The sequence below is a fragment of the Orbicella faveolata genome, unplaced genomic scaffold (genome assembly GCF_042242905.1).
Source record: "Orbicella faveolata isolate gen_17 unplaced genomic scaffold, um_ofav_v1 contig_34, whole genome shotgun sequence".
Taxonomy (NCBI): domain Eukaryota; kingdom Metazoa; phylum Cnidaria; class Anthozoa; order Scleractinia; family Merulinidae; genus Orbicella; species Orbicella faveolata.
In genome coordinates, this window is record NW_028301563.1 from 11,389,981 (window position 1) to 11,411,816 (window position 21,836).

The following is a 21,836-nucleotide window of genomic DNA, read 5'->3' on the forward strand; positions in this document are numbered from 1 at the left end:
GAGTCACGTGCATCACGTTCCGAAACGACCGAGGTAGACGGGAAGGGAGACTGGAACATGGTATGAGTTGAAAAAACAATGGTGGATGTTGAGATTTCCTTGAATATTCTTCGTAGTTTACGGTGATCTACAACGAAAAACGACGATTTAGAATTTTAGAATATTGTCTTTAACGATGACTGACTTATTCAATCATTACGAGCAACAGTTTGGCAATATTAGCGCAGAAATCACCGCAAGGATATGCAAGATTCCCAATCTTCACGGATGTCAGTTTGGCGATCAATTTCAATAGACTTTAATTTGTCATTTTCGGTCGTTTTCCACTGTTGGCATATTCTAACTCCGTTAATATTGAAAAAAAAGTTTTATTTTATTTGCAGCTGCCAAACAAAGCGCGGTTAGTGATGTGGAAAGATGTTTCGACGAAGCTAGAGAATTGGTAAGGGAAAACTTGCTTTATTGTGTCAAAATTGATGGAAATCCAATTACCATAAGTTCGAATTGATCTTCTTGGAGTGTGTTATTCAGTTCTCTTTAATACCCCTTTTTAATCCTGTATTTTCGAATTTTTTTTTTCTGTCGCAGAAGAGCAATTTTTAATTTTAGAATTTCGAAATTCCAGACTCAAAAAATGCCCAAAATTTGCATCTGTCAGAAGACAGCTTTTTATAGTACGACAACTATTTTCTATAATTCTCAAAATGAATATCATAATGACTGTTGTAAACAAGAAGCAAATTTAAGAAAATGGTGTGAAGGTAAAGAAAACAAGTGACAGAATATGTTGGCACTATAAAGTCTACACCGTGTTCACACTTGACAAGTAGTGTCACATGAAAACTAGTGTGAACATAGCTTGTGATCATGGTCTGTCATAAGCTTGAGATGCTGTGCTCAGAAGTCAGATTAGGCTCAACACCAGTCTAGTCACAGTATCTTCACAAGCATTTCATGCTTAAGAGTGATTTTTTTCCCTCGCTAGATTGAACAAATGGAGCTAGAAGTGAGAGAAGTTTCGGGAGAAGAGAAATCAAAATTGGGGCACAGGCTCAAAGCTTACAACAATGAAATGCAGAGATTTGAACAGGATTTGGTAAGAGAGGACTTGAACTTGAATATTACAAATTGTCTTATATGGTTACGGATTATAGCCCAGGGGTGAGGTGGTGAGATTATCTTGGGGAAGAAAAGATCGAGAGGTGGAATTAATGCCATGATTTTACCCCAGGGGGGAGACTCCTATTTGAAAAAGTCAGGGATACTCGTCATCTCACCTAGGGTTTTAATTAAGGTGTTTGGTCTCACTTAGAGTGTTCAGGACGAAACGCAAAGTTCTACTGTTTTAGCTGTCAAAGTATCTTTTAGGGTGCACATGAAGAGACAGCAATTAAGGTTACTTCCCACCTTCGCAGGTGCCCCTTGGGAAAAAAATCGTACGTGCGCCAGTTTCAATAAAACCCCAACAAACTATATATCATAAGAAAGCTTAATAAATGTACTTTACGAAAAAATACAATTTCAGCAAAGTTTTCTTTTAGGAAGTGTCAGGAGGCGGTAAGGCGTGAAACGACCGAGGCTTCTTCTATTGAATTTATTGGGTATCAGATTCCGCAGTACGAGCAAAATGGCTGCACAGTCTTATTCACAAGGCATCAATCAACGAAAGTGTGTCGGGCTTTTTCGATATTCTGATTGGTTGTCTAGATATCCACTTCTAAAGTTGGAGTAGCTAAAACTATGCGAGACGTGTTGCGTAAATGGACGCCACGGGAAAAATGTGTTAAATATCAAAATTTCCCGACACACTTTGGTTTGTCATTATCTCTGGAATGTTCTGGCAAAATTTCACGAAAATCCGACAAATCTGCATACCCTATAAATTCGCTCAAAGTGGATGTATTCCTCCAAAAATCAAATGCGAGATTTTAGCTTGTAAAGGTTCGTAAACAACTCGCGCCACGCCCGGAGATTATCACGCCTAATAAAACTGCAAGCCAATGGAACAACAGGACCTCCTAGTGCCTATGACAATAGATCAAGATTTCCCGGGAAAAGCATCGCATTGCAACATGGTTTTTTTATCTCGCTCAGTGGAGTTCAATTCAGGACGGCGACGTAATATAATGGGCAAAGATGCCAAAGGCAAAGGCAAAGGCAAAACCCGCACCAAAAAGGTTAAAGGGGGAAAATGTGCCGCTGAAAAACAAGACGTTAAGGAATCGACGGACAGCTTAAGAAATACCCTTATTGCTGAAATGAGTTCCCCTGGGTAGGTTTCATTTTCTTCATCACTTCCGCCAGATTCCAACGAAGAATCTTGTTCGCAGCCTGCACTGACGTTAACTTTGATTTTTAAGCTACTTGCTCCAAGGATATTCGAACGCTCCGGATCTTCAGCAGACGCCGAAGATTGTCGAAGGCATTTGGCCAAACCAAGGGCCTTTGTCGTTTTCAGCAAGGTTTTTCTTTTTTCTTTCCTTGACAATGTGGAGCTTTTTTTTCTTCTTTGAGCCGGTTTTTTCGTTTTCTTTACCCAAGGCCTTTTTTCTGCTTTTGATTTTTCCACAGGAGTTAGCGGAAAGAGCTTCCACGTGGGAATTTTTGTCAAGTGCGTGATGTAAATAAAAATATGCAAATGACATGAAATACGAGCGATGAGCGTTTGCCGCAAAAATTTCCCCAGGGTTCTCGCCCATTGACAAGATTGTGACACCTTCCTAGTTTATTAACTTTATTTGAAAATACGTTTTTTCTAATTAACTCGGCTGCTTTTTGAGATTTTTAATGTTTTTCTTTTGGAAACACTAGATAAAATGACGAACTTAAATTTTGCCTAATAAAAGAAAAAACGATTTTTTTGGCCTCTGAAGGTGGGAAGTAACCTTAAAAAACACTCATTTCCGTTTTTAGGCTTGGTTTCTGTCACTCTCTCGAGTCTGGTCTACTAGCGTGGGGTCCTTCCCGAACAGCGCTTCGTGATAGAGCCTATTCTGTTTAGAGTAGTATCTTTTTGGTGAAATGAAGCTCGAACCACACTCAAATTGGTCTCCTTTAGGGGTTTAATTCAAATTTTCTGATGAGCATCCCCGACCTTCTTAATTGGGAGTCCCCATCTCCAGGATTTTACACCCAAACAATATACATCTGATAATTGTGTTGTTACAGTTGTTATAATTGTGTTGCCCAAGGCACTTTACAAAACTATTCCTAAAAACTACAATTTTACTCTAAGAAACTTTAAAGCTAAAAAACTAGCAAAATACATAATAAAAAAACTGAAAATATAATAAAGAGTTACTCTTAATAAGTTTAGTAAAAAGGAAGGTCTTGAGTTTTTTCTTTGATAATATAACTGTACTGGATCAACGTATTTCCAAATGAGCAGTGTTCCAAATCTTCAGAGTGCATACAGAAAGAGCTCTATCGCCACATGTTTTGGTTTTACAAGTTGGCTGCAGAAGCAGGTCTTGAAATTTTGAGTGAACTTGTTGATTCATTCACAGTTTCGTGAGGGGCCTGCAATTGATTACCTGCAATTTGGAGGTGAACAAAATCAATCTGCCTCTCCAACAAAGTAATGAGAGTACCAATAAATTTCATATTCAAAATAATGTTGTGGTTCAATTTTTACCTAGTTTGTTACTTTTTCACTTTTTTCACAGTACCCTCCTCCCTCAGTCCCTTACCCTACCTTACCCCCCTTAGTCACTAACCCAACCCCACCCCTTTAGTCCCAAACCCAACCCTACCCCCTACCAGAATCCCATAAAATTGAGCCCCGGTAAATTTAACCATAGCATATATAAGAGAGTTTGACGACCCATCTAAGAGTCCCGGAGATTGGAATTTATCTGGAAGAGTTGGCAGGTTTGTGTCTGTGTTTAAATAACTTCAAGTTATTACAAGCTGTACACATGTACATGTTGTTTTCTTAACTTGCAGAAAAAAGCTAGAGTTGCATTTTCTGATCAGGAAGGTAGGAATGAATTGCTTGGTGGTGAAGATTCTCATAGCTCTGAAGATCAGGTAGGTTTTTGCTTGCACTGACAAAAAACTTTATTTCTCTACAGTTGATCGAGGATAATTATTTAGTAATGAGATTGAATGGAGTACAAATCATGGAGTAGTGAATAGAGTGAATGATTTCAAAATCTGCTGAGCTTACAGCATGATAACTTTCTTAGTCAAATCTATCACAAAATTCTCAATTCTGATTAGTTCCCATTGCACCACTTTTTTGTGAGTTAAGCTAGTAAGGTCCTATTTCTATTTAGTTCATAATAAAAGAATTCTATAAGATCTTACAGGATTCTATATAGTGTTTGAAACAGGGTGTACTGTACACACCCTTTGATCTTACAATGAGTGATAAAAACCTGTTTAGAGACTTTTAAGTTTCTAACTTGCCTTGGTTTATTGTATCATCCATGATATTCTACATAGAGGGCCAGATTGTTGGACAATACTGAAAGAGTGGAACGGTCTGGAAGACAACTAGAGGAAGGTTATAAAATGTGTGTGGAGACAGGTAAGGCTGTTGTAGATGCGAATGTTGGATTTTACCTTGGTGCTGTTCTTCTGTATCTTTTCATGCAATATTTCGAAATTTACATTCACATTTCACACCTCATACCTCACACCTCACACTTTACACCTTACACTTTGCATTTCACATTTCTCAATTCATATTTCAGACACTTACTATTTTGGGCTTTACACTTCACATTTCAAGTTTCACATTTTATACTTAGATGCTGTGTAATACTAAATTTAAACTCATTGCCATACATTAGTGTGATCAAATTTCTGTCTCAAGCCAGAAACTTGTACTTTCAGCTTCTGAAGTGCATGACTTTTATTGTTATTTCAGAACAAATAGGAGTTGACATTATGAATAATTTACACAGAGACAGAGAAGTCATAGAGCGAGCAAGAGAAAGAGTAAGTCCTCTAGGATTAATTTTAACTGGAATCAGAATGTCAGAAAATATTAGTCTGATTCAAAGTTGAGTTAAATTGCTATCAGTATTCATTTTTTCATTGTCCTTGCAGACAAGGGGAACCGACAAGAACCTGTCAAAAAGCTCAAGGATTTTAACAGGAATGATGAGAAGGTACACATATGCATATTACTTCATGCTTATCCTTTGTCTCTCTGAAGTAGGTAAATTCTGCACATGAGCCAAGTGGCCCATCAGGCTGGAGCTTATCCTGGTTTCTGTAGCATGAAGTGACTAGGAATGTTTCTACTCTCCCTGGATGAGATGCTAGTCCATTGCAAGGTTACCTCCAGCATTAAATTTGCTGCTACCCATTTGTACACCTGAGAGGCACTGTGAGAGTTAAGTGTCTTGCCCAAGAACACAACACAATGTACCCTGGCCAGAGCTCAAACTCGGACTTCTCGATCTGGAGTTGAGCCACCATGCCCCACTATCTCTGTGGTACTCTTCTGTTAATTCTGCTGACATTGTTGGGTTTAGACATTTTGAAAGCTTTAGCACACACTTGGGATGTTTTTTTTTTCAGATGGGCAAATTTGTTTTTTACTTGAACTGCTCATTATTTACCATATGTAATAATATTTTTATTTGACATATTTTCAGGATAATCCAGAACAGGATAATAATGGCTGTCATTTGCCTTGCGATACTGGGAGTTATTGGACTTATCATATACTATGCTGTCAAATAATGTCAGTCAGTCATATTCACCTGTTATAATCACATCTTTGCCAATTAATTTGATGTATAGTAAATTGACTGAGTTTGGTCACAAACAACAACTGATATTGCAAGAATGAAGAAACCAAGTTGATTCCATTACATTCTACTCTAACTATGTTATTATGACGGGTTGCTCCAGAAATATCCTGGCAGGGCCTTTTCTTGGAGGGTTAAACCAGGGTTGTAGCTAAGATAATAGTCTCCCGGCTAAGATTTTCATTGAGCCAGTCACCGTTTTTCATGAGAGACCTGAAACAAAATTTTTGTCCCCAATCTTTTGCAACATCTTGAATGTGGGGCTACCAAGCTTTGTGTTTACAAGATGGCAGAGGCAGTACACAGAAAGAGAACATGCTAAACAAGCGCTCAAAACAAGATTTTATTTCAATTGCTCTACCCATCGTAGTGGCACAGATACTCAAGGTAGTCAGGAATTCATTCAACACTTTTCATTTAGACGCTTCAATATGGTTCAGATATCCAATGATTGTACGTATGTAACCTAAAAACCATTTGTTGTCCTGTACCGAGTGATCGCCCACCAAAATCTAGCTGGCAATCACCTCTTTCTCAGCCGGCGAATTTCGCTGGCAGCCAGCGCTTAGCTATGACCCTGGTTAAACTCCCATCCTACCCCTGTCAAAATACTTTAGGAAATATCCACACCCCTCTCAGGGAATCTTTGGAGTGTTAAAACTCCCATTGCACCCCTCTCAAGATTCCCATTACCCATCTCTTCCTTGGAGATTCCAATAACCATTTTGGAGCGGGTATGGATATTTCCTTGAAATGTGCAATTCAGTAGATATTTCCTATAGCTCAGTTGCCCTAAACATGTGATAAGCCAAAGATGGGAGATATCTGAGTTATGTTTTACCAAAATTCACATCTTGTGCATAAATTGTTCAATTGAATAGAACTTAATGTTTTGAACAAACTAGCATAATATTAACAGAATTATCATTAATTACTATATTACACAGCTTTGGCGAGATCTCACAAACAGGAAGGCATGAAAATATTGATAGAAAATAATTCCACTTGTCTCCCCACTAGTTGTCAGAAAATTTCTGACAGGTAACATACAAGGGCAAACATCTGTGTATATTTAATATACACAGATGTTTGTCCTGGTATGTCACCTGTTTCCTACAATTCACAAGTTTGAGAGTGACTTCATAGAACAGATAATGTTCCTGAACAAAACCTGAGGGTATTTCCCGGCTTTTTGCAATAATATGCATAAGTTCAAGCAATCTTTAATATCTGCACTATTTGGTGTCAAAATTATTTTAAATATCGTGTAACTTTGATCTGAGAATTATGCCAAGTCTACATATCAATTATTCCATGATCGTGTGTTGGATATGAGATGATAGATAGCCAATGAGGTGCATAGCACTGAGTTAGCTGTAATCATCTCATATCCAACAAGCGCAAGTGGAATAATTGTTTTATTAAAAACGCCTCCAAATTACAGAAAACTAGACTAAAATAACGCTAAAAACGGCAGAAAAATTGCACGTAGGCTTACTATGTTTGCAGAGCATGGTGTAATGGCTCATAACCCATGATGGCTAAGCCAATGAAAACTCTCAAATTACATTATCTAATGATCCGGTTTTTAACAAATATTATTATCCAACTCCAGTCAGTCAGGTTCAAATAATGAAATTTATTTAGTGGAATTATATATTAGATGTATATGTAGGATAAGCAAGTTATTTATGCTTGCTTTGGTCTTGATTCCCTGAAAGTTTTGTTGTTTCACTGGCTAACTTAGGCTTAGTTACCATTACCTTCCTACGCAGAACTCCTTCATGACTTCACAGGAGGCTAGGTTACTAAGTGCTGTTCATTCTTGTCACCAGAGGCTGCCATCTTTTTTGGTCAGCATCAAAAATCGCGACCTCTGGATGCTGGGTGGGTCTAACAATCTTGTTCCAGAAGCTCCAACAACGAACCATCCACACCACGCCGGAGGAATTTGAAAACGCTTTATTTCTACTGTTAGGCCTACCGTCCACACTAGTCCATCAGGAAAACGGAGCTTTTCGAAAAAGCTCTTTAAACCGGAAGGATTTGAAAAAACGCCCGCTTTGCGTTTTAGTGTGGACGGAAAACATTCTGAAAAAGAAGCTTTTGGAAGACGATCGCGCGGGATAATCACGTGATTTCCCTGCCCGAGTGTTCCTCGAATACAAATCAACATTTTTTGAGGTTGTTGCGTTTTCAAATTGCTCCGGCGTAGTGTAGTCGGAAAACAATTCTTGCGTTTTCAGAGTGAAAACGCCATTTTAAATTTCTCCGGCGTAGTGTGGACGGGGGGAGCCAGCATCAGTCACAGCGGTTACTCTCTCCACACATAATCTGAAACCGTTATTCTACTTGATCGCCTGCGCACAATCAAACGGGAAACAGGATTTTCTGGTTTCGGATTTTGATTACCTCCAGAGCCGTTGAGTGTTTTCGGTCACCGAAAACGCGCGGGTTCTGGTGACGAGATTAGGTCAGAGGTTGTGATTCTTGAACATGACGTAGCGATTCTTGTTGCTGACCCAAAGGATCGCGGTCTCTGGGGATGAGAGCGTGTGCCGTTCAGAAAATTGAGCGTGCGCACAGTCATCTTGAGAAGAAACGACTGAAGTTTGGTCTCAAGAGAACAGCGGGAATTGAGCCTTTGATTAACTCACTGATAGACAAAACCTGCATCAGATTTGTAAATTTGTTTCACTGTAGAGACTTTGTCAGACCAAAAGTAAAAATCGATTTCAGAGTATCGCTGACCTTGTTATATAGCAGACTAGAGACATAAATATGCTCTGATTAAAGAATTCAGGTATCATATCCTGACTAGTGACACGTACATACCAGTATATAGTGGAACCTCCCGTAAGCGACCACCCAAAATGTCAAGCTTAGGTGGTCGCTCACGAGCACTTAGACCATATTGGGTCAAAATTTGGTCTCATTGGCATATGGTAACTGCAGAGAGGTTACCCCATGTTTTAAGTGTTTTATTCTTGGGGAAAGTCAATTTCGAGAAAAATCCGCTACTTCCCATTGAGCAATTTCCGTCTCTTGTACTACCCAGGACCGTTTGACCTCGCGTATGATAATTCATGGTAGTTAGCGGAAAATCAACTATCACGAACCACGGCGTTAATTTTGTGGCTAAATTGAGGTTTACATGTACAGGGGCTGGGAGCGGTGGGGATGAGTCACTGTTATAAATAATCGCTAGGTTTTTTATCGCGCGAGGGCGTAACTGACGATCCGATATTAAACGTGCACGTCTGTCTGTTACGCAGGTTAAATGTTGACACTTCAGAACTGGTTTGCCAGTTTATTTATTTTGTATGTATTTATTCAACGAATTGAAATGAATATGGCATGGCTTGTAACCCCAAGAACGAAAAGAAATAGATTGGGAACGTTTTGTAAAGTCAGGTTTTCATTCTCAAGTGAAACTCAAATATAACTACTTGATTTTTTTTTTTTTTGGTTTTCCCACTAAAAGTCAAAATCAATCTCGGTTTGTTTCTTTTTCAGCTCCGTGAATTAAGGGTACCATATACCTTTGGAGGTGTCTCACGTCCAAGCGATGTAGCGCGTCTGGTTTAAACTGTAGATACCTAAAACCTCCATGTCGAATTAAAGCTTAAAGAGCTGACTTCTACACTATACCAAGAATTTTGAAATAAAAAGAATTTTCGCATTTTTTGCGACCTCTAAATGCGAGCGTCCGAATCACCTTTTGAAAGCTAAAAGTCAAAGCGAATTTTAAAAGAGGTAAAAAAAACGTTCTCTGGTAAAATTGTATAAAATTGTGAGCTTTCAACAGCCAGTCTGCTGTCTTCAACGGACAAAAATGAAATGTTGTTTTCCGCATTTTTAATTTGTCCTTCAGTTTCCGGACCCAAAACGTTAAAAACTCGTGTCTGCGATTTTTTATGCTCAATTTCAGTGAAAAGTTACAGAACATTTTCGAAATAGGGTTAACAAAATATGGAGTAACTGTACAAAAATTGCTCTCCGAGAAAAAATATTTGGAAATCAAAAATTCGTAGACAGGGTTTTACTGTACCTGTCAAACTAGCTACTGTCCAAATTTGAGGGCAAACGAACGAAATCCCTTTGACTCGTAGCTTTCATAAGGGACCCATATGATGATTGGGACATTCGCATTTAAAGGTCGTGAAAAATTCGACAATTCATTTTATTTCAAAATTCTTGGTATAGGGTGATAGCCAGCTCTGTAAGCTTAATTTGATACAGGGGTTTAGGTATCTACAGTTTAAACCGGACGCGCTACATCCCTTGGACGCGAGACACCTCTAAAGGTGCTGTAATGGTATATGCGGTAACTTTAATATTTACAGGGTTATTTGTTTTTGAACATAAATTTTACATGAAAGGAATGACTTCAAAATAAAGTCTGATTACTAAGTCCCGTGAAATACGTCTGTTATAGTCTTTCACCCACGCCATATTCGTCTAGAATCAAACCATTTTGTTTTAATTCAATGAAAATCTATACTGAATAGTTAGATTCCCGCTCCCCGATTAATTTCAGATCATAAACAAATTTTATTCGTGATATCAAATCCGAAAATTTATCCCCAACTTTAGCATCCTAAAATCCTCACAAGATTTGTTAAAGTGCGTGGATTCTTCCTCTCTAAGCTAGGAACAAAGCTATAAAACGCTTGAAGATTCGCAACGAATTTTGTGCACAGGATTCATTCGTGCGAGCTGAATGGCCTGGCCAACCGGAGTCTCAAAACGATTCTGCTTGGCCACGCTTTAAAGTTTTGTCAAAAAGGAATTCATCAGCGAAAGTATGGCCTCTTTTTAACTTATCAGGAAGAAAACCAAATTTAATGAGAATGATCACGAATGATGCCTTACGAGTTGTCACCCCATGTTCTAAAATCAAGTACAGTTGAACCTCCCGTAAGCGACCACCTAAAATGTTAAGCCTAGGTGGTCGCTTACGACAGCTGAGACCATATTGGGTCAAAATTTTGCCTCAATAGTATATGGTAACTGCAGAGACTCACCCCATGTTTTAAATGTTTTATTCCGGCGAAAAGTCAATTTCGAGAAAAAAATCCGATACGTCCCATCGAGAAATTTCCGTCTCTTGTACTATCCAGAAATGCGATAATACTACCACACCTTATAATCCAATTTCCGCTCTATTATCTGTTAAGTGGTCGCTTGCGGGAGGTTAAAAACAAAAGAAAATGTCAAACGGCTTTCAGCTCCGAAAGTGGTCGCGGTCGCTTTATACGAGAGGTGGTCGCTTACAAGAGTTTCCAAATATAGTGATTTGACTTGGAAAATCTTGGTATTTTAGAAAACTGGTCACTGAGGAGAGGTGGTCAATTACGAGAGGTGGTCGCAACCAGAGGTTTGACTGTATTAGAGCACCGTACTACGCCCAAAATTAAAGTGGACTAGAGAACTCCTAAATATGCTCGCCTGCAACTATTATGCTGGTAACTATGCCTACGTAAAATTCTTTTCCTAGCCCTCTTGCTACCGCGAAATAAACATAATGGTAATTCAAAAGTGCAAAAAAAGAAAAAAAAAAATTGAAAAAAAACCCGATACTACAATCAAACTGAGAATGACCTTGAGAACAAGTCACATGTGTTTTACAACAAACACAAAACAAAAACCTGTATAGAACTACAAGATGGCTTGCGATTTTACAAGTGTTTCAAAATAAATGGACAGCTAAAATAGTTCTAATTATAAGAACTAATTGTTTTATGGCAAAATGGTACTGTTGTGCTGGCAAGATTCTCGATGCTCCACCTACACCGTTACTTTATGCTTGCAATATTTCGGCCGTATAACGTGCCAATCGCTATCTTCGTGGTTGTAGTTCGCTTCTGATTTACCATAATCTTCCCGAAAGTAACGACCCTCCGAAAGTAGCGGAGAGTTTAACGGCAGACGACGAACGGCAAAGATTACCTCTGAATTTTCATTCTTTTCTTTTAATCCTTAAATAAATCACACAAAATAGAAACATGTCTCCTACTATTCACCGCAAAATACAAATATTTTCGCTTTACTGTACAGGCAGCTGAGAACAGACGGCAAAAGTTTCATTTTTGCCGTTGCTGTTTGACTTAACGTCATGCTTAATCTCTTCAGTGACTCCACGAAAGTAACGTCAAAAAATTATGGCCCTTAAAAAAATCCCGAAAGTAGCGAGCCCACCCCTAACACCCCCTTCCCCCCTCCCCTAAAATAGTGAGACCCAGATTCGATATAGTATATTCATATGTTTTTCCAATCAGTAGTCAGGTGAAAGTTATGACAGCCACTTCTTTGCATTTTCGAGGTGTCTGTGAAGCGGATTTAGATGAAGCCTTGAACGACAAGTAGATTTATCTAAGACAATTGATTATTCGCTCTCGATTTCTATGCGTGATAGAAATCTCGTAGAGTGCTTTCATATAACGACCCCCGTAAGTAACGACCCCTCAAAGGTAACGACCCCCCGAAAATAACGAGCAACGACCCCTCGAAAATAACGATCCCTCGAAAGTAACGACTCTTCGTGTGAAAGTAACGACCCCTCGAAAACAACGAGCAACGACCCCCCGAAATTAACGATCCCTCGAAAGTAACGTCTCCTCGAGAGTAACGAGCAACGACCCCCCGAAAGTAACGACCCCTTGAAAGTAATCATCTGTAATTAGCTCATTGGGTGTTTTCACATCTCGGGATTATTTTGATTTAAAGCATTTAAGTCTGCGTGTTCTCATAACAGTGCATTTACCCTCAAAATAAATGCCGTTAATTAAGATAAATTATGTGGTTTTATACTTCTGGGGGGTCAAATTTTCCTTGGCTCTTGTACTAATTGAGAAGTACTTGAGGATGGCAATTCAGATTGTTCCAGTCCATTCATTACCTTTAAGTTAGGGAAACCGCAATAACTGTTGGGTGTAAACTGCTGCCTGGCGACCAGAAAAGAAAGCTAAGGCATTCAATTAAAACAAGCAACAGACGGAATTAGCCACTGCTTTTGAAAGTTGAGCAAACAGGCGGACGGTTTTTAAAAATACCTACGGGGATGAAAACCACTCACAATTCTGTGGTCCGACATTTTCTTGATCAAGTCCAATTATACCTACGGGAGTGGAAACCTCTTACAATCATTGGTCGATATCGTCTTTATCTAGCGCTAATACCTACGGGGATGGCAGGATGGAAACCTGTCATAATTCTGCCGTCCGATATTGTCTTGAGTTAGTCCTAATTTCCACGTCCCCGGTTTAAACTGATCCCCCAGGGCTGACCAAGAACTTTATCAGGGCTTCCATGTTACGAGTATCGTTGAAGAGCAGGGTTGTTTCCAGACAGAACTCAGGATCGCTGGTAACAACAACAAACTAATTTATTTCCGTAAGGTAACTTCGCAAATTTACAGCACTAAGCTTCTCCAAATTTGAATCAATCTCTCTTACAGAAGAAACTCTCGCCCTAATATACATGAGGCTTATAGTTCTAGAAACTTTTATTAGGAGCTAAATTAAGTGGTTTGACACAGTTTCTAATCAGGGGCACCCAACGACCGTTTTCTCTCTAATGCTGTTAGATGCTGTTTTAGGCTATCTGGAGTACTTTTAAAGCTCTGTAGGTTAATTTTAGGTTGCACTAAAAATATTTTATCTGTTCGGATATTCTAGGGGAACTTGAGTATTCTCGAATTTATTAGGGCTTTTTTGTCCATTTCCCGAAAACCTTAGGTCTTATCGCCTTTCCGAAAATGATAGCTGACCTTTTTTCGGTACTCAAAACGACATTTTCAACAGTCCGAAAACAACAGACTTTAAATTTCTCATATCACGAAAGTTCGAGGTGCCAATTCTCTCAAGAAAATCAGAGGGGATTAAAGGCCTTCCGAACAGATAATTTACCGAAACGATCCGTTGGGTGCCCCTGTCTAATCTGAGTAATTACATAAGGATCAGAATGTTCTGGAATGTTCTTATACAAATTGGTCACGGCTGAATGACTTCCGGTTCTAGATTGTTGTAGAACTAGACTTAGACAATTTTTCGTAACATTCCATAATTCAATATAATGGATGACCGCAACTGATTTAACGTGTTATGCAAGGTTAGAAATACGCTAGAGGGAGACTAGGACTCGTATAATGCCTTCAGGTAGCTGGCGAGAAATACAAGATCGATCAAGAAAACACAGCTGTTTAATCGACAAACTTCGAGCATTAAGGTGGCTCAAAACAGTTTCCAGCACTTAGATTTTGATGGGTTGTAATAACCACTCTTTATCACTTGATGCTAGAATCATGGCATCAAAAAACTGCCCTATCATTGGTAAATACGTTGTTATCATTTTCGTGACGCAATAGGTTACCATAGCAACAGTATGACCTCCTAAAAAACACTCTTAATAACAGCTTTAGGGGCTTAGAATTCAAAAACGTGTAGGAGAGGTTCAGAGCCACCTTAAATTTTCGAAAAGTTAAGGTGGCTCTGAACCCTACCTACAGAATTTTTTTAAACTTTGGCAAAAGTTACATCTTATCATGCTTATCAAAAGTTGATGATATAATAAAATTTTTCCGCGCCGTTTTTGAATTATTGAACTATTCAACGTTTATTTAGAAAACAATGTCAGTCGACTCTAATTACAAAAAGCAGTTTTTATTACGTAACTAACGAAGCTTAACGAGACCTAACGGGGTCGTGCAAAAAAATTAAATAACTTCAGCAAGCTAAGGACAGGAATGGTCCGAAAAATCAAATACTAGTTAATTAGGATACGGTAACAGTTGTGATTGAAGCTCAAGCAAAGACGCAGGGAAACTCGGACACTTTTAAAATACAAAGGAAAAACCGCGCTTTACGGCAAGAAAAATAAATTGAGCAAAGTTTGCAGACAAGCCGTAAAAATAAGGACACTGTACTGAAAACGACGTTTAGATAAAATGCAGTCTGTACCACTCCATGAAACTCAGGAATTTCCTCTGTATAAGAGGATAGCGCACGATTAATTATCGAAAAATCTCGTAAATTTCGTATTCAGTTTCCTTAACATATTGCCAAAGGCCACCAAATGTAACGAATAAATTGGATAAAAAGACTATACAGAGAAAAATTGAACAAATCTGGGGAAAGAAGAACTGGATACAGAATGCTAGTGAATTTAGTTAGGTTTTTATTCCTTTTAATCATATGCAATTGTAAGCGCATTGAGAATTTTAAATGCGCAATAAGAACCTTTATTATTATTATTATTATTATTATTATTATTATTTATTATTAATTGCGTATCGTTTATCAAATTTGATTTCGCGAAAAATGCCAATTAAGAAATCAGAGTTACAACTCCGGTAAAATTTTGAATGATTTAGTCATTACTTTTCCCCAATTTAAGCTGATATTTTTTTACAGTTGCCTTTTTGGCGAATACTCTTTCTATTACAATATAATAGAGCAGCTATATTAGGCTTAGTTCTGGCCTTACCATATCACACCGCCTACCGCTATAAAGACGATACAGGCTGAAATTTGCGAAATTTTAAGAATATTTTAAGAATAGACCCGACGCGGAGATTTTAGAAAGAAGGTAATTTTGTGTGTTGAAAATTTGTAAATACAATACAATCGTATGTTTTTAACTAAACCGCATAAAATGCTTTCTTTCTCTAAATGGCATAACTGGCCAAAAACCAACAAAAACAGCACCAGCCATATGTTAGAAGTTATGTGCGTCATATCACAGACATGACATGAAACACCAGCTAGCTAGACATGCACCATATACATTCGAAAACAGAAATGTCATACACTGTAATCTAAGAATATTCACATGAAAATGATGTTCAACCTAAAATCGGCAGAAAAATAAGAACATTCAGCCTCAGCCGGAAAACAATATTCTTATGAAAAAAAAGGTGTACTTATTTAAACGCGATATTTCAGCTTAAACATCGATCAAAGTTAACTTATCACTCGTGTAATTTAGTTCCTGATTCAAAATGCATGTGTATTTTAATTTTAATATTCGCTCGTAAGAGTTTAGCACCTGTTTAGTTATTTACCCTGACAGATGCGATTTCACTCGATCAGAAAGTAAATCAGTTGTCCATTTTGAAGTCATATACAGACTCCCGCTTTAGTTATGAGAATTATGTGGTACATCAAAAAAATATCCGCAACTTGGTAATTTTTTTTATTATTTTCATCACCTATCTGAACCACAGCTGCGTGATGTATCGATATTGCAAGTCTGGAGTTGGAGTGAATCTACATGATAATCACAACGAACCGCGGAATCCGGCCTCGTCTACAATACGCCGCCGCCCAGAGGAATTTGAAAACGGAGGTTTTACTCTGAAAACATTCATACTACGCCGGAGGAATTTAAAAACGCAACGATCATCGGTCATTTTGGATTTGTGTTTGAAGAAAATTCAGTCAGGGAAATCACATGATTATCGTAATACGTTTTCGAAAAGCTCCGTTTTCAAAATGTTTTCCGTCCACACATAAAACGAAAAGATGGCGTTTGAAATTCCTCTGGTTTGAAGAGCGTTTTCGAAAAGCTCCGTTTTCGCGACGGATTAGTGTGGACGGTAGACTTAACCGTAGAAAAAAAGGCTGCGTTTTCGATTTCTCCGGTGTAGTAGTGTGCAGTGGACGCTGCCTCAGAATGGCGAGCTGACAATTCGAACTTCACGAACAAGTATACTTTGTCTCGTTACTTTTTAATTTCTTTTTCAGAGTTTTAATAGTGCCGATTGCACAATGTGTCTGACAGGTAATTAAAGTTCGTTTTCATTATTTATATTGGTAACGTTAATTTGTTGTTTAATAGCAGGTATCTGTTGTTAGTGATTTTGTAACCAGTTTTACTGGTATCGTACGAACATTACGAAATATTCTGTACACTCAGTATTAAGAGATGGCGAGCAATACTGAACGACTAGGAAGTCGTTGCTGTTTTGCTAAGAAGTCAGAGTATTTTTTCGTCAAATGTGGCGTTGTTAATTGTCAGTTTCTTGGGGTGCAGGGTTGGCGCAGTGGTGAAAACGCTCGATCGCCTCCTACCAATGTGGCCCAGTTTCGATTCCGGCCAAGCGCCATTTGTGGGTTGAGTTTGTTGGTTGTCGCCTAGCTCTGAGGGTTTTTCTCTGGGTTTCCTGGTTTTCCTACCCCCACAAAAACCAACATCTCCAAATTCTAATTCAACCAGGTTAGAGGACCTGCATGAAATCAAATTAAGGCTAATGTGGTTTCCCCTCTAAAAATTGTAATTTGTTTATTTATTTTATTTAACATCAAAAGCCATACTTTTTTTATGTGGGATCTAATGCGTCAAGGATGAAACTGGCGTACACGGCGCGAGCGAAAAACTTATCCTTCCTAACTTATAGTTTGTGTCTTGATCGTTTCAACTGAATCGAAGCTTTCTACAGGAGAACTACCTCTAAATATGATACTAGCCCACTAAGAGCTTTCTCCGAGCCTATAATGTGGCTGTAAAAGGAAGGAAGGAAAGAAGGAAGGTGAAGAATGATAATCGCAGTAAATTTTCCAATTTAAGCCATTGGAAAGAAGAAGCCTGAAAAAAATCAGGGCTTCAACGGGATTCGAACCCGTGACCTCCGCGATACCGGTGCGATTCCCTACTAACTGAGCTTTGAAGCCACACATTGGGAGCGAGGTCAATTAATTGAGTTCATATCTTCCCGTGAGGAGTGAAATATTTTACATATACTTCACATCAATGTGGCTGTAATTAATGAGGAAGTCGTATTTAATAAACGGGGCTGGTCGAAAGGCGGAGTTCTGCCGCATTACTTGTTTCGTTTCAAGAAAACTTGCAACATAAGAATTATTGTATTAACTTCATTTGTCAGAGAGCACACCGGAGGCTAAGCTCTAAAATCGGTTCTTGGCGCTTTTAAATAAAAAAAAATTCTAAGAAAAATGTACTACCCATAGCTAATTCAACAAAACATGAAAACCTCCCAATATATTAATTATTTGCATCATTTTTTCTTAGTGAGTTTTCTTGGAAACTAACTAAACAGTGAGCGTAATTTAGACGACCAAACAGCAGCCTCAGATAATGATTTTATACCCGCCTTTTCCGGCAGAACGGAAGATATTGTAATAAGGCAGCGTACAATAAATCAGATATCAGATATAAACGGTGTCTAAGGTTGAGCTGCAACGGGCTGGGAAAAGATCGTCTTCACTGAAGCATTTTCTAGCGCAATGCACAGGAAAATCAAATGAAACACGAACTTTATTCACATCTTTGTCCATCACGAGGTCGACATATCTCCAGCTGTTCTGGCAGTTTTTTATTTAGCAAAAAAAGTACGGTATCGCGTGTATTAAAATTTTCTAATAGTGATTCATCCACGTTTTACAACTATTTTTTTGCGATTTTGAATCGCGATAATTTGATGTCGGGAAAAAAAAGTGACTTGATTTGTAAAGGAACTGCATTAAACAAATTCAAAGTTGTCCACATTTGCGAAAATTAAGGCACGTGTCGCAAAATATCACTCTCCCAAAATCACGAAAGAAGCTGTTGGCTAAAATCTCGTGTAATAAGGAATTTTCCTCTGTGATAGTGACACTTCATTCTGTTCGGTAGTCCTTATTTTCAAAAGATCTAGAAGGTTTTCATATAAGAACGTTGAATCTGACCATAGCGAAAATTCGTTTCAGACCATTACTCTTTGTTTTTCCCATTGTCAAAATGAAACATTCATGTACAATATGGATCAACTTTTGTGCATTTCCAACTCAACCTGAAGCTAGCATTATTACAGTGCATCTCCTGTGACGCTAATGTGGACAGTGTACATTTTCAGATCGAGTAACTTGCCGTAATTATAACAACGCCATCTTGTTTTCGAAATTCAGAAAAAAAAAATTAAGGAAAATATTTGTGGGCTCGAATTTTAAACGTTTAGTCTGATCTCTACCCCAAAATAGCCCTGTTGTGAACGAAACAGAAAGAATAGCCAAACTATTACTGAGGAGGAAAAGCGGAAAAGTTAGGACAGTTTAATTCATGACGGAGAATCTTAATCTGATCTATATTTGAGGCTGACCAGGAGAAAAACACGAAAACTCTAGATCTATACCAATTTTTAGTCGCATTTGCAATGACTAAGATTACAGTTAATTAAAATAGTCATTTACGCTTTGAATTGAAGACATAATCAGGAATCATATTCCTCCCACGGACGTTCGGTCATGATCGCTTACCAAACCCAAAGGAAAAAAGAGAAAAAAAAAAAAGGAAAACAGATCGGTGAATAGCGCCGATAAGGAAAGACAAATTGCATTTATACCGACACCACCTGTGTGTGTGTTTTTTTCTTTTTACGAAATACTGTACTCTGAATCCATCCAAACACCCAGAAATTAATTAAAAATATGGTACGTCTGGTATCTGAAAATATTGAATTATATTCACGCCTGACTAAAAAGAACTTTCTGTAATTACGTAATGACAAAAGAACCCACGTGCGCGAGACATGAGTGGTAATATAGTGTAGAGAATATTCTAATCCATGCCATTTACGCAGATAAACCAAGTTTTTGACTAAAGATTAGTGCTGTGGGTTTCTTTCCGGATGACTTATTTTGTACCTCACTAGACTGTGTTTCTGTCTCGTTTGTTTGTCTTGGACTGTAGAACCGGAAAATTTGGGTTGTCTTTTGGTGTACCGCTCGCAATTTTACCGACAACAGGTTGTCGGCTTTATTTGGGGATAATAGAAAATGAAATTGATAATATGTGTTATTTTAGAAAAACTGATATGGCTTCCGAGCGCAATTAGCCGAGAGAAAGATCGTCCTCGGCGAAAATTTGCTTGCGCGCCCTTGACCTAAAAGGTAAACAGATAAATACAACTTAACGAAAAGTGTTTTATCAGCGCAAAGTAGCTTCTCTTTTGAATAATTTAAACGAGAAAGGACGATCAAATCTGACCGGGCTATCAAACATCTTTTGACAGGGTTTCTGCACCGTTTTGTCGATTATATCCGTTGTTTAACAGTTTCCTTAAATCAAATAACTTTAGATGTTGATATGACATTTTTTTCAAAGAGTTGAAACATTTTCCATTTGGTTGTGTGCGTAAGAAATGTTCGGCCACTTTGACTTTGGCTCTTGAGCAGCGAAGCGCGAATGTCGGTGACGAAAGATGTGGTTTATTCTACTTCCTGTTCTGCTATTCAAGCTTTTTAGTATATTAAGGTTTGGAAAATAGCCCCATTCATAAATGGTCATATTTTAAAACAAATAACTTGAAAAACAGCACGTAGCGACACGCTGCGAAGTGAAAGTGAAGCAGACGTACGGAAGACAAAGGGTGGTACCCTTAGACACGTAATTTTACGCACACCCACGCAACGTCACGTATAAAGTGTTTTCGCGCGTCGCGCGAGATGTGTAAAATTGCGCGGAGCGCGGCTGTCTTTAATTTTAATAGACCATTTTTCAGTGCGAAAAACACGTACGAGGTATTGTCAACGGTAATGTAAGTGTTTATTTAGCATTGCTTCAGCTGACCGATTGCACCCCACTTAAAATAAAGTTGACACTTGGTATAATTACATTTTTACGAGACATGTCGGTCTCTTTGATGTGTTCAAGGCCCTTCTAATATCATTGAAACGACAAAAGGACGCTCCCTTCAAAGACAAGATGGGCACTTGACGGGGGAGGGGAGGGTTAACCGAACGTGGAGAAGGAATCAGTCCGCGAATAGATCTTTGAATATCTTGGCGTAGAAAACATCTGGGTGTTTTAAAAGCCTTTATAAATGGTTTGATTTATTCAAACAGGAATCTACGGTGGAGTGAACTTAATTCTTGTGTTCAAATCTTAATTTAAAACACAAGTTAAGCGGCGTGCTTTTAGCCGGTTCAGATATTTTGGGCTTATTATGAGAGGCAAAAGTCGAGACATCTTCTGCAGACGTAAACATATATGTGATTCAATTATAATTGCTCTTAATAGCTCTCCCAAGCAGGGAGTTACGCGTAACTTAGTGTTTTATAGTTGGTTTAATAAATAATATTGCCCACAAGAAGTTAGAGGAAATTTTGTGCAACTCCAAGGTACTTTGTAAAGAAAGGCGACCTGATCTTTAATTGGGTATCGCGGGTTTGCTAAGGAACAGAGCTTCAGTGTGATATTGTGTTCTTCCGTGTGGGTTTATCATTTAGCTCTACGAAATTTCCTGGCTAACAATTATAGTTCTGGCTTCCTTTATGTATCTATTGCTGAAGAAATTATTTCTTCTGCAGCAAAATAATTACATGTACTTGTATTGAAAACTTTTCTTAATTTCATGAGTTGTATGTGATAGCAAGTACTTTTCTCTCCAGTTCATAGAGGTTTCACTCAGGTTTCACTCCTCTCGCTGCATGAGTGCATGAATTTTCTACGATTTACGCCTTAGCGATGCTTTATATTTCCTGTTTATTAGAGCTCTGCAACATACATGCTATCGAGTAAACATGGTACAAAATAGTTCCGGTCTTATGGTGTAGGTTATGTGTGCTCGAAATCGATATTTTTTCCTAAGTCGGGCAAGGAGGCGAAGCATTTCCCTTTTGTCAATTGGAAATGACTCGTTGTCTGGGCCAGGAATAAAACCAGTACTGTCCCTTTATGAGGCGAAAATTCATTTAGCACCGGCTCATTTATAACGCCCGTGAACATTTGAAAAGGTTAGGACATTAGCCACGACCATAAGCAGAAAATGCGATTACATTCTCAATGAAAGCGCAAAGAGTTTTACGTTCATCGCGAGGCCGAGGGGTCTGCTAAAAAGCGTCCCTTATCTTTCAACAAAAATCTGCACCACTTGGCCTATATCGTGTGGAACACTCGTAATTTTTTAAGGGCCGAAGGTGTGAATCGCTGCAGAGAAAAGCCGCTAACTCGGTCATGGGTTGGCCTGGCGTCAAGAATGTAGGAAATATAATTATGATGACGTCGGCGCCCTTCTCAATTTTCATTGGTCTCTTTGACTGATCGCCTGATTAATCACTGTCAATCATTGTGTCG

At 38.5% G+C, this 21,836-nt stretch overlaps 1 protein-coding gene across 1 annotated transcript; it reads left to right on the plus strand.

Moving 5' to 3' along the window:
• The first annotated feature begins 36 nt into the window (after positions 1-36).
• On the plus strand, positions 37-8,576 carry LOC110050135 (vesicle transport through interaction with t-SNAREs homolog 1A-like). The gene is made up of 8 exons (XM_089270986.1): positions 37-269; positions 384-442; positions 986-1,096; positions 3,946-4,029; positions 4,447-4,531; positions 4,874-4,944; positions 5,056-5,117; positions 5,610-8,576. Exons 1-8 carry the CDS (start codon positions 176-178, stop codon positions 5,695-5,697), a joined length of 654 nt encoding a protein of 217 aa, XP_089127112.1. The 5' UTR covers positions 37-175; the 3' UTR covers positions 5,698-8,576.
• Positions 8,577-21,836: the final 13,260 nt, after the last annotated feature.

What these genes read in the sequence shown, in the direction of transcription:
- LOC110050135 (XM_089270986.1), top strand. Translation starts at nt 176, where the DNA reads ATGACTGACTTATTCAATCATTACGAGCAACAGTTTGGCAATATTAGC. An exon ending in GATTCCCAATCTTCACGGAT is followed by an intron (nt 270 to 383) that starts GTCAGTTTGGCG and finishes TTTTATTTGCAG; the next exon opens with CTGCCAAACAAAGCGCGGTT. An exon ending in TAAAATGTGTGTGGAGACAG is followed by an intron (nt 4,532 to 4,873) that starts GTAAGGCTGTTG and finishes TTGTTATTTCAG; the next exon opens with AACAAATAGGAGTTGACATT.